The sequence below is a fragment of the Clytia hemisphaerica genome, unplaced genomic scaffold (assembly GCF_902728285.1).
Source record: "Clytia hemisphaerica strain Z4C2 unplaced genomic scaffold, Clytia hemisphaerica genome assembly, whole genome shotgun sequence".
In the NCBI taxonomy this organism is placed as follows: domain Eukaryota; kingdom Metazoa; phylum Cnidaria; class Hydrozoa; order Leptothecata; family Clytiidae; genus Clytia; species Clytia hemisphaerica.
In genome coordinates this window covers 2,715,757-2,728,987 of record NW_027103595.1, presented here as the reverse complement: position 1 = coordinate 2,728,987, position 13,231 = coordinate 2,715,757, and the positions used below count along the sequence as shown (strand labels likewise).

Below are 13,231 nucleotides of genomic sequence, written 5' to 3'. Positions count from 1 at the left end.
GTGAGGATTTAAAAAATTGGGGAAATGTTTCTCTCACTCTACTTTTTTCTCAAAAAAGTTCACTTCGTAATCACAGTTTGGAGCCTTTAGCAATTGAAGATAAATATTCAAAATGAAAGAGAGTGTCCAGTTCTTAGAGATATTGTAACACAGTTGAAAATATAAACGATGAAAATTAAGTATTTGAATAATCGCACGCTTAGACCACTATAAATCAAAATCTAGGCATGCGATGATCACACGTGAATTTTTCTTTTACCGAAGCCTGTAGCGGTGTCAAGTTACTACAGATTTAAGGTAAAGAAGACCATCATTTTAACTTCTACGAGTGCTTTAAAAAATAAAGTTTAGGATCGAAATTTAGCAAAAAAAAATTTTTTGCGGCCGGCCGGGTGAGTGTTTTTTTCGTCACCCGGTGGACCGGAAACAAAAATATTTTTAGGGTTCGCCTTGATTATGTGTGTTTGCCTGGGTTTCCAAAGTTTAGAAAGTCTGTCAACAAGGGTTCACACACAGACTGTTTATAACATTCTGTGTCAGACTTATCTACCTGCACCAAGCTCTATAATCTTAGAACTTTGTGAGGTGAGGTATTTTTTGTTTTTTCTAAGATTAAGAGCTTGGATTCCCAGGCTAGCTTTACGATAGTGCCGCTGATCATCATGGACATAGTTAGTGCATTTAGGGGGGGGGGGAGTCTTGGGTTTGGATGAACCAAAAGCAAGGCAGTGTAGACCTAAAGCTCTAAACCAGCATCTAATAACATGAAAACCAGAATATGATTCTTCAATGGGAATCAAAACTATAAAGTGCACTTACAAACATCAAATCAATTTGTCAGATCTAACAAAATTAATAACCGCACTGTTATCATTGACAATAAAACAAACGATTTTCTGTCAAGAGCCTTGTAAACATTCCAACAACTTCCATCGAAATGATGTATCACAGCTCAGTCTACCATTTTTAGCGCGGTCCGAGGATTGAGCCGAGAACGCTCCGCGAACTCGTGCGAGGGTGAAAAACTTCAATCTGTCAATCATTTTCTCAAGCGAAGAGTACACGAAGCGATTCTAGGTTTACGATAGTGCTGCGGGTCATCAATGGATAGTATTCAATTACCATTCATTATCCCTTTATTTTCATTCCTAGAACTTTTGCAAAAAAAAGGAAAAATAGAAAAATTGTATTTTTTACTGCTCCTATTCACATACTGAATTTGAAAGATCTTCTATGTGGCGTTTTTTTGCAAACTTCAAAAAACTGACTTTTGTCCCGCCTTTGCGGGACTTTGGCTTAGTGCTTGAGTGCAGCATAGGGTACAAAGCCTAAACATGCGTTTCCCGTAATTTTTGTGTGAAGAGTTAGGGCTACACTGCAAGGGGGGTGTTAAAAGTATGACTTTCCTGAGGGGGGGTTGCCAGTTAAGGGGGGGGGGGTCATCTTACCTAGGGGGGGGGGTTCTTCTTAGATAAGGAGGATCTTCCTTGAATTATGCTAAATTTCAATCGTCTCATTTATACTGATTTTCTAGGGGGGGGTTATGAAATTTTAAATGAATTTCCTAAGGGGGGGTTAGCACTTAAGGGGGGGGGGGCTCCTCTTACCTAAGGGGGGGTGTCTTGACCCCTCTAGAAACTATGGTGGATAGTATTCAATTATCATTATCCCTTTATCTTTATTCCTACATAATTAAGTAGAAACAATTTATAAAAGAAGTAACGTGTTTAACTCAGTGAAAACTTCGATTAGAATGAAAACATGAGACAGGCTAGACATAGACATATATCATTTGACGTCAATTTTTTTCTGTGCTGCCACGATCCTGAAAATGCAACAATATGGCGGAAATCAACGAAAATTCTAACAAGGAAATTCAACAAAAATATGGATATTGCACACCCAATAACTGTTTAACAAACACCATCATAGCAAATAACGACACCTTACAATGTAGGAGATGTGATAGACTTGTCCATTATGCTTGCTCTGAGCTCCCGGCCTATCAGATTCAGCTTTGTCTGCAATATAAAAGCCGGCGCTTCGAATGTGGAAATTGTGTTACAATAACGCCACTCTTACTTGAGAGGATTAAAACAAGCAGACAAAAAGCTTGCAGTAACATTACAACGAAGGAAGCAGATAAAGATGAACATCACGAATTGAAATTAGGTTTCAATGAGAGAATAACCTCTCTAGAAAGGAAAGTCGAGAAGCTAATGAGTAAAAAAGACGTCAACAAAGAACGGAACAACAAACGATCTGAAACACAACTCAACAACACAGAAACAAAAAAACAATCATATGCAGAAGTCACCAAAGAAGATCTACAAAAACAAGAGGTGACCATAAAAAGTTTCATCAAATCAGTGAATGAAGAGGAGCGTTGGCTCAAATCAACCAAGATCAAGCATGATTTAGGTGAAAACAAGCACGAAAACGAAGAAGAGCAACGAGTTGGCGACAAAGATTTTATAGAAAGAACACTGAAACAACAAATGGGTTTTGATGTGACGATAATCAAGGTAGAACGCATAGGTGCTCGTAAAGATGAAATGTATACAAATGAACGATGGAGACCATTAAAAGTTACTCTCAAGAGTGAAGAAGAAAGGATTAGGATACTTGCATCAGCCCACAAACTAAATAAAGACGATGATTTTAGAGTATCAGACGATTTTTCAAGGAAAGAACGCGAGATAATAAAACAATGGCATCATAAAGCAAAAGAAAAAACATCGAAAGAAGAAGACAAGAGTCATATATGGAAAGTGAGAGGTAGTCCTAGGACTAAACTCTATTTAAAGAAATTTACGACGGAAACAACATGATTGTAAGAAGAGTGGGTTAGAGGCCAAGGTGCCTAACTGTAAAACTCTATGACAGAATTGACAAACGAATGGAATGATAAGATCTATAAATTGTAAAGATGTAAAATTGTTTCATAGAGGTCAATAGACCTGAGAAATACACTTCTATAAATAAATAAATAAAAAATAAATAAATAAAAAGAAAGGAAAAATAGAAAATTTGTATTTTTTACTGCTCTCTATTCACATACTGAATTTGAAAGATCTTCTATGTGGCGTTTTTTGCAAACTTCAAAAAACTGATTTTTTTTCCGCTTTTGCAGGACTTTGGCTTAAGTGCTTGCGTGCAGCATAGGGTACAAAGTCCAAATATGTTTTTCCTGTAATTTTTGTATGAAGAGTTAGGTCTATACTGACATGTACATTGACAAGTAATCCCTGAGAGAAGTTTTTATAGAAATCTGCAACAAAAACGAAAGTGGTCTCTTCTACTGATTGCTTCCCAGCGCTCCTTCGCAGCTGTTTATCAAATTTCCACCAATAAGGTTGCCGCATTTCAAACGGCCCTTCTTTTTGGCACCCGTGGCCTTGCACTACGGGCGGCTGTAAAATCCCACCTGGCTTCATATATTTGTTTCAGTCCGTGATCTGTGGCTTAGGTTTTTTTCTCATCTTCAATTTACTGAAGAAAGCGGGAATTTGATGCGAGAGTTAGATTGTTAACAAAGAGCTGTAAAAAATCATTGAATAAAAGAAGAAATTGAAATCTTAAATATTTTCATTTTGAAGAATAGGTGCAAAAAAGTGAAACATAGAAAAATTTCATTTTTCATTGTATTAATCGAAATGGGGGTTGCATTTGAAAATTTTTCTATGTTTAGTTTTTTGCACAAACCCCTGTAACTATGGGTGAGCACCCCGTTGCTAAGATGTTGGCTTGAAATCGAAAGTGAAACCACTCAAAACTAAAGCAAGATCAGCTCTTACTCGTAATCCCGTAATCTTGATATACAAGTTTAAGTCTTTACTGACTGTGAGGCAAAAATCTGCCTCAAAAACTTTACAGTGGGAAATTTGAATTTAGCGCTGTCCTCACTTACTAAAACAAAAACCAAATTTCGGAAGTTGCGCTTTCTCTAAGAAACTGTGACCAGTAAAAGAATAACAAAATTTGATTGGCTATGTTTTAGATCGTTATTAGGATCTGGGTAATTCAAACTCTCAGCCCATACCATGCTATATATTTCGCCATCAGTAGAATAAGAAATCATAGCATGGATATCCAGGCTAGGTCAACCCATGCCATGTGAGGGGAATTGGGTAGTCAGTCCAAGGTGCGACTTTGAATATTGACGTCACCCCAATGACAGCCAATCAAAATCTTTTCTTTCACTGGTCACACTTTCTTAGAGAAAGCAGAAGTTCTGAAATTTGGTTTTTATTTTAGTAAGAGAGGCATAGTGTGCAGAGGGGTCTGAACCCCCCTCCATTAATATTTCATCCCCCCTATAAAGGTATCCCCCCTATTTTTAAAATTTTTTGATCCCGCACCATTTACAGGGGTCCGAGCCAATAGTTAAAAAACAAGGAAAAACAAAATCTGATTCAAAACAGAGTGCAGTGAGAATAAATCAGATAAGTCGAAATTATGTGATATTAAATTTTATTGACTTAAATCAACATATAACATAAAAAAAAAAAAATTTTTTTAACCAAAAAGTTACTATCCCCCCCATTTTTATTTGATCCCCCCCTATAAGCTCAAACCCCCCATTTTAACTGGAAAATTGCCCATCCCCCCCTATAAAGCCTTCCTTGAAAACTCGGATCCCCCCCCTTAAAAAAGGGGGGGGGGGTTCATACTATGGAGAGGACAGCACTAAATTCGAATTTCCCACTGTAATTTTTTTTCGAGGCAGAAATCTGCTAAGTCCTAAAATAGATTACTTTCCCTTGGCCAATAAAAACATGATAAATTATCTTGTCTCTAGGTTTAACTGCTTCAAAAGACCTTCGTGTTTGTCAAAACAACTATTACAAAGCTTGGTACAGAAATATTAGTCTGATACAGAATGTTTGAAACAGTCTGAAACAAAGAATGACCCTTGCCTTGGATTCCCATTCTTGGTGCTTTCTTTGCGCACCATTTCTATTTTTTTTCTATTTGGTTGAGCTGCTGGTTGAACAGCGTCTTCTGTGGGCGTGATATCAGGTGGAGACAAAACACCCTCATCTTAAGATTCTCGGGTCGTCTTTTGTTTGTTTCTTTTGTCAAGTCTGTCGGTCCTATTCTTCGTGCTAAATCCATACACAATGACGTCAATGTTTGGCGGCATACCTGAAAATAAAAACAGAAAGATTATTATAATTTTTGCATGAATTACGCTACCTTATACGTTATTATAAAATTATACAAAACGAAAGCCAGTCTACGCCGCCCACCTAATATTTTTTCTCTTGTGGACTTCAGAGGAAAACAAAAGTGATCGATATTCTTCAAAGGGAGAACTTGCCGAAAAAAACCCTTCACAAAATGATGTTTTTCGAGCTTGGGAATGGATCCTGCGAATATGAAAAAATTTTGACTAGGCATTTTTTTGGCAAACCCAAAAACTCTAATTTTTTTTTCCGTGTTTCCGTTTCATTATAAGACACATATTTCATATCAGGACTGTGTCTGCCTATTGTTATGATATTATGCTGATATACGCAAAAATGTTTCTTCTTTTCCTCTCTATGAATGACCAATCTTGCTCTACATCCGTGTCAATCCCATGTGAAAAAGGTTATAAATTAAAATTGATGAGTAAGCAAACGATATCACTCTAATTTAAAAACAAAACACTTAAAAGCCCCATGAAATTAGTCACATTAAAAGTATCCCTTTAAAATCTAAAAATAGAAAAATTGGGTGGAAAAGAGGCTGATTTGCAAACTTAGGTCTACTCAAAAATTTGGGATACACGTTTTTTTATAAGAACAAACTATAAGAACATAAGGCATTGCTGGCAAAAATCTTAAGAACAAGTTAAGAACATTTTAAGGCTTTGTGGGCTCTAAAACACCTGTTTTCTTAGGAAAATGGGCCAAAATTCTCAAAAAATGCTGAAAAAAAGAACATGTTAAGAACATTTTTAGGCCTGTAATCTGAAAAGTTAAGAACATCTGAAGGCTTCAAAAATTTTAAATGTTCTTATCAAAAAACAAACGTGTAATACTCAATTTGCAAAATCAAAACCTTTCAAAGAAAGTCTATGTCTATAGACTATGCCTTAATATATTAGAATAGAAGTCCTGATTAGTGTAATTTAAGGTGCAAATTTGGCTAAACACAAAGGGCTCGGTAAGTGTAAACCGCAGGTTACAGGTTACAGGTTGCAGGTTACAGGTCACAGGTTACAGGTCACAGGTTACAGGTTAACAAAACACAGACCGGAAAACTGTAACGCACTCGTAACATACAATTCATAACCTACAACTCATAACATAAGTTCCTGAAAATATTATATGTAATGGAAATGTAATATCAAAATATGTTAATAATGTTATTTAGAAGACATTAACGACAAATCATCAACCCCAAATATTGACAACAAATGACACTTAGATTATGTAAATAATGATGTTATCTCAAAGTATGAGGTTTTGTACGCCAATTAACAATAAAATATTCTTCATGCATAATAGGATGCTGACGCTGCAAGTGGATATAGATTGACAGGTTTTGAAAACAATAAATACTCCAAGAGAGCTGTTTTAGAGAGATGAAAAAGGTGAAGTCATTTTATCAAAAATACAAAGCAGGGGATAAAAATATTGAAACATTTATAAAATATAATCCCATTGACGCTATTTTCATCAATTCTTGTTATCATACCCAAGGTGATGCAGGAGATAAAATGAGATATGACATAGTGATTGTGAAATAGCTATTTTCCTGTTAGGGGGCTGTTTAAAGCAAAGGTGAGATCGATATCCGAATATTTCTTTATTCTTTGTATATAACATACGTAACATGCGTATAACATTGAAAAGATAATTTTTTTACATGTGTGATATAGATGTAATATATAATACAAGTATTACAGGTCCGTGTTATACACAGCATAAAAACGCGAAATCACATGGTCAGCACGTGGGTAGATTTTTAGCTTTAAAATAGTTCTAGATCAATAAAATACCTTTGGAATTATATTTTTGACATTAACAACTGTTTTTCAAACATTTTCTTTGTGTTTTACAGTAATTGAAGCTGACCAACACTGACCTGTGACCTGCAACCTGTAACCTGTGACCTGCAACCTGCAACCTGTAACCTGCGGTTTACACTTACCGCAAAGGGCTCAATTGTTATTGAAACTTTGAACTCATTTAAGACTAAAACTATAATTATAGAATGTAACTGCTTTAAAAAATCTATACAGATTTAAATTTTAGGTGAGTATGGTCGATTTCTGTACTAAGTGAGGGTCATTTGTAGAAGTGGTGATTTTCCCTTTTTTGGCCATAAGTTGCTTTTATAAAGGTCAAACTTCTACATCAAATAACTTGTGTAGTTTTTTGAGGGCTTATAAATGACCATGAGGTTTTTCTTTATAATTTTGCAAATAAATGACTGAAGTAGATATTTATGTTATAAATGTACATGTTAAATGATATGTCTCTATCTCTTACTAAGGTATTCATAAATAAAATGTAAATATTTATCATGAGTGATATGGAAAAAGAAATAGAATCTTGTCATAAAATGAATGCTTCAACTTTTAATTGGAGTTACAAAGATATCATTGTCTTACCTCCCTCTATTGAAAAGCTAAGAAACTTGAAAATACTTCTATTATGTCAGTGTAATTTGAGAATGCCTCCCACAGAGTTATGTCGATTTTCTGAACTCGAAGAATTGAACCTGGAGAATAATCAATTAACAATGCTACCAACGGAATTTGGGAGCTTGAAAAAGTTGAAGGTCTTATCATTATCTAGGAATCCAATCTCATACCTTGGCAATGATTTCACTTTATTGTTATCCCTGACTAAATTATTTATGGATGAAGTCACAATGACCTACTTCCCAATGGAAATATGTGAGTTATTAAATCTGGAGTTACTAAGCTTCAGTCAAAATCATATAAATGAAATACCAGATAACATAAAATTGTTAATAAATTTGAAATGGTTGAGACTAAAAGATAATAACTTGGAAAATTTACCTGACGGTTTTATATGTTTGGTTAACCTACAATCACTAGATTTGAGCAGAAATCAATTGAGACATGTACCCAATTGTTTACATAAAATGGATCATTTGTCAACTTTATTACTTCCTGAAAATAAAATAACCATTATACCTGATGAAATGGCTGATCTATGTTTACAAAAGAGCAAATTGGACTTGCGGTTTAATGAAATAGTGAAGATGCCAATTGAGTTAATGTCCATGGACCATATTTATTTTCAAAATAAGAAATAATTGTAAATATTTTTAAATAGCTGTAAATATGAAAGTTTGTTTATAATTTTACGCTTTTGTTTAATTTTTGATTTATTATTCCTTATAGAAGATTCTACTGATAAAGTGAAAAAGATATTAATACAAATGTACCTCTCATCTTAAGATTACAATATTAATAAAATCTTCTTCTCATTCTAATCTGACTCATACATCCATGTGAATACGAGCATAGTCAATATAAAAACACTGGTCTGGAAGGCTTTTGTCTCTTTTTACTGTTAAAAGACTGAGCTTACGTACCATAATCGATTTATTTTGCGAACTTTTTTATCATGTGATTAGGAAACAGACCTTCTCAAGAGTAGATTTTGGTAACGTGATCAATAAGGATGCAAATCGCAACTTGTTTTTTGTTTGTAACAAAGGAAAATGGAACAAAAAGCCAAAACATTACATTGCCAAACCAGGGTTTTTTATAATTACTATGATATGAGTGATGCAAATTGCTTCATAAAATTCAGTCAAATTCTTATGTCCAACTGTAATGCTTTTGTGTTTCTTTTTAGTTGTCACATAAATTATGAAAATAGAAATCAGCTGAAAAAAAATGAGGGATTGCCAGTAATACATTCAGGAAACAAAAAAAGATGGAGTGGTAAGGTTTTTCTCATTCTTTCTTCTTTCATTGTGTTTCATTGCTCTATCCAGCTTCATCTCGATTATTTAAACCACATAGATGTTTTCCGATTCCTATCTATTTGATTCTATTTTTGAATTATCTGTTAACTTAAGGCAAAACACCCAAGATTGCGAGAGAAATGCCAATGACACAGCAAAAATTATGTGTGAATGCGTCCAAAATTGGCTTTCCAATGCTGAAAATGGTAATATCTTTTAATATTATTTTTAAAGACAAAAGTACCAGATTTTTCATTATTTGATTTAATATCAAATATCATTTTTGCATCATTTTGAATCATTGCTTAAAAAAAAGGCTTTAAAAAATCTAACTAAAGGTTAAATCCCTTAACTACTTGATGTATTGTTACTTTGTCTCCCTTAAAAATCAGTTCAAAAGCAGTTGGAGAATGCAACAGAAAGCCAGCCAGCACAATGCCATTCAGTGCTTCACTTGCTTCATCACTGCATTGAAGTTTTTCCTGAATGCTATGTTCGTAAGCATTCTGATAGTCTTAATGAGACTGAAGAGAAACAAGAATCCAGTAAAGGTTTGTTAATTATTTCTTTTTGAAAAATAAATTTGGAAAATAAGTAATGTCACGGGGAGGACGGGGATTGTCTCTTGAATAACAATGAATTTGTATTCGGGATCGAATCTGGAACCCAACGCTGGAAGAGGGGGAGAGCCTTTTGGGCATTGTAGAATTCAGGGCACAAAGCATAAACTGACACTAGATGTAGTTAGCGACAAATCCGTTGTTGACTTCTTCAGTAATTAAAACATAACAATTAGCGATTGAAAATGTATTCAAATACAATGTTTCTGCCTTCGAGATCATTGAACGACCGATCGACTTAGAATGTCGAGAGATGCCTGTAGCTTCCTCGCAGCTCATAGGCCATCTCTCAATCGACTCATGGGCAACGTTCCTCGTTCCTGTACAAAACCAATACGTCTACATTCTTCCTCGATACGATCGTTAAGCTTTTCAAGCTCTTCACTCTGCCAGCCCAAACATAGAAGTGTTTTTAAATTCTTTCAATAAGCATCATATAATTAAATGCCGAATAAGATGGCTATAATGTTGGTTACTATAGCAATAGTTATAAAATGGTAGATCATAAATCCACCATGACAGTAGACACTAAAGAGCAGCCTTGAAATTAACACAAAATTCGTGTAAGTTAATTACATGTCTACTTATTTTTGTGTAATAGGGTATAATAAACATGTATAATGACCCAATTGTATTCCTTTCTTAAGATTTATAGTCTGTCTTATATAAAGTATGTGGACACTTTACTGTTTTGACAATTTCTCAACATGTGTAGGAAAAAATCTTTGACCCAAATTGTGGAATTTGATGTTCTTCAAAAAGTGATTGAAATTAATTCAAGATTCTTGCTTTTCTTTTTATTCAAGGTTTTACATGCTGGATAGTCTCCCAGATGATGCAGATTATTTCACACGGTGCATGTTCTGCTATTCACTCCAAATGTCATCAAGTGATTGTGTCTATTCTTAAATTGGCTCAAGAAAAAGATATTGTCTTCTTTTACAAACTTAATGAAGAGATACTTGGTATGCTAAATTTTTTAATAAATCTCAATATAGAAAAAATAGTTGAATCAGCAGGAATCAGAACAGCGGGGTACAAAAGCTTCCATCACTCCTGTTTTGAAAAATTACCACGTTATAAAAGAAATATAATAAAATACATCATTTTTGTTTATATTTATATTCGATCAATATTACGAGAATTTAAACAATATTTCATAAATTTGATATTATCTTTTAGGCATGTACAAAGATGTGATCACTCTATTAGAACATGTTCTTCAGTTTGATGACGTCACTTTTGATGAACCTGTTTATTGTAATTATTTCATGAGCCACACTGTAAGTCAATGTGTTTTGTTTCTTCTTCCATGAGCCACACTGTAAGTCAATGTGTTTTGTTTCTTCTTCCATGATTTGAAGGGGAAGTTTTTTATTTGCTGTTTATTTTAGGTGGCGTTTGAAAGAAGAAGCTGTTTGGTATACAGGAATCTTCACTAAGTCTAACAGAAGTGTCTGTTTGGCTGCTCATGATGCTCAATACAAAAAAATTTATCATTATTATTTTCATAATTAGAGAAGCTTTGAGTATGTTCGTTCTATTTACAGAAAGATCTTCAAGAACAGTATGGTGTGGCACATAAAATGGTGACATTGGAAGCCTATAGCCAGTGTCAATACTTGATTAACAATTTGAGGTAATGAAAATGTATATTGAAGGTCGATTGATCTATTGATTGATGTGAAAGAAAATAATGCATTTTCATTTTCTGTTATTTCACTAAATCATCCTTTACCATATGATATATTATTTGGATATTTTCAAGAAGAATAGAAATAATTGCTTCGCTAGATTCCTTTGGATGTTTTATGTTTCAAACAAGAAGCTCGTGAAGTCACAATGTCCACATGTTGAATACAGTGTTCAAAAAAGCACATACTGCTTCAGTCATAATTCCAAAATTATTTAAGTAAATGAGCTCAGTGGAGGGAGATAAATATGTCAATTCAATTTTTAAAGAGAGATTTTGATGTCACGAGTTTGTCACAAAAAGTTGCAAAAGTTTAGGAAAATTTTTAGATAGAATCTATTCCCCTTCTTGACACAAAATGTATGCATTATGAAACATTTATAATATAATCTTGATTTAGTTTAATTTTGAAAGAAGTGATGCCATCATTTAATCTCTACCTATCTGATAAATCTACTCTGCTTTGCGGATTGGTGTCAAGAGCATTGTTTCTTGGAGATCCTTTCATCACCAAGGTAAAAAATTTTTTTTTCAATTATTCACCCTTTTTTCAAATCACCCAGTAAATTACTTTGTGTTGTTGAGAGGAGATTGGAATACGATACAGAATGACCATATTAAAGATAAAGAATGTATTTGACAGGATAAATCTTTTCAAATTTTAATTTTGCTCCCCTTTTCTTGTTTTTTTTTTCATATGACTAGATTTCTTTTCCTTAAACCGTGGTGATAATGAGAGGGAAAACGCGAATGACTTGTTATCAGATATTTTAATTTCTAACAAAACTGACCTATCATAGATTATTATCCAGATTTCGCTAAGGCTGAACTAGTTATTGTTGCCTTGAATTATTTCAGAACACAATAGAGCTGATCGGTGAAGTAGTCCATCACCTTCAATCGGTTACAAGTTATTGGTTATGTCAATACACAAACATCATAATTGGATTGTTTGAGTGGGCTATTGACGAAGAGAAGTATTTAAGAATTACAATTTGTGATTCACTTGATCCATTAAATTCTATATTAGAAATCCTCAATTAAATTGAACATCATGGTTAGAACATTGATTTAAGATGGATTGAATCTGGCTCTAGTAATAAAAGATGGGTAGGGGTTTAATTAGAAAATGTCCTGGATTAGGCTTATCAAGAGTAGGAGTATTTCAATATCGTTTTACCCACTTACTGAGTGTTAAATATGGAAACTCCTGAATACGTTTAAGAAAAAAGTGCAGTCTTTCGTCTCATACGTATTTCCATCTCAGTGAAGTATACAGCTTTTCTGTCCCAAAGTTCTATGTAATTCACCAGATTTCAAGAACAAGTGCTAATATGCTGTTTAAAATCCTTTATTACCACTGATTAATGGTTCATCTTTTACTTTACAGTACAGATGAAGAACTGATCAAAACATTAAGAAGAACGTTGATTATTTTGATCAAAAGTCAAGAGAAGAACGAGAATGAAAAGGATAAGGATGAGACCTATTCAATGCAATTGTTGAATAAGATCGTTCGTATGATTGAAATTACCACAGATGACGTTGTTATGGTGAGATCTAAATACTCTCCCAGTTTTATCTTTCATTTTCAAAATCACAGGGGGGGGTCAGTGTACCAGAAGGTGGCATGTATCCTGGGGTGGGTGGGTGTTTGAGAAAAAAAATTGTCATGTACTACCTGTGTACTATAATTGGGGTGTTGGGTCCAAAATCGATTTTGATTTTTACTACCTGTGTACCAAAATAGAGGTGTTGGGTCCAAAATCGATGTTAACAGTGTGGAAACAAAAAGGTTCAGAAATTATCTGCTAAAATAGAAATGTAAAGTTGTTCTATTATAAATTGATCAAGCCAAGTTTGTCCAAGATCATTCTTCCAAACTTCTTGGAATGAATTGAAATCCTACCAGATCCTACTGAAATAAAGGTTTATCGAGTCAATGTAAACATTCGAACATTTGAATTCAAACATTCAA

The 13,231-nt window shown here is 34.0% G+C and overlaps 2 protein-coding genes across 6 annotated transcripts in view; both read left to right on the top strand.

Annotated features, from left to right (window-relative positions):
- Positions 1–7,416: 7,416 nt before the first annotated feature.
- On the top strand, positions 7,417–8,407 carry LOC136801721 (leucine-rich repeat protein SHOC-2-like). The gene has a single exon (XM_067058380.1). The coding sequence runs from the start codon at positions 7,519–7,521 to the stop codon at positions 8,278–8,280; it is 762 nt and encodes a 253-aa protein (XP_066914481.1). The 5' UTR covers positions 7,417–7,518; the 3' UTR covers positions 8,281–8,407.
- Positions 8,408–8,826: 419 nt separating this feature from the next.
- LOC136801720 (serine/threonine-protein kinase ATR-like) overlaps positions 8,827–13,231 on the top strand; it is a 29,026-nt gene continuing 24,621 nt past the window's right edge. For 3 of the 5 annotated variants that reach the window (XR_010845912.1, XM_067058375.1, XM_067058376.1), the window contains exons 1-9: positions 8,827–8,917; positions 9,055–9,146; positions 9,333–9,491; positions 10,367–10,525; positions 10,743–10,843; positions 11,111–11,199; positions 11,654–11,768; positions 12,112–12,230; positions 12,644–12,806. Coding sequence is in view for 4 of the 5 variants with exons in the window: in XM_067058375.1 (XP_066914476.1) it covers positions 8,910–8,917; positions 9,055–9,146; positions 9,333–9,491; positions 10,367–10,525; positions 10,743–10,843; positions 11,111–11,199; positions 11,654–11,768; positions 12,112–12,230; positions 12,644–12,806 (1,005 nt within the window). In the remaining variant the exon portion in view is untranslated. Of the gene's footprint in view, positions 8,918–9,054; positions 9,147–9,332; positions 9,492–10,364; positions 10,526–10,742; positions 10,844–10,877; positions 10,885–11,110; positions 11,200–11,653; positions 11,769–12,111; positions 12,231–12,643; positions 12,807–13,231 lie in introns of those variants that run through there. The other 2 variants (XM_067058377.1, XM_067058379.1) reach the window with 2 other exon arrangements.

Bases quoted from the DNA above. Each gene is read 5' to 3' on its own strand.
- LOC136801721 (XM_067058380.1), top strand. From the start codon at position 7,519: ATGAGTGATATGGAAAAAGAAATAGAATCTTGTCATAAAATGAATGCT.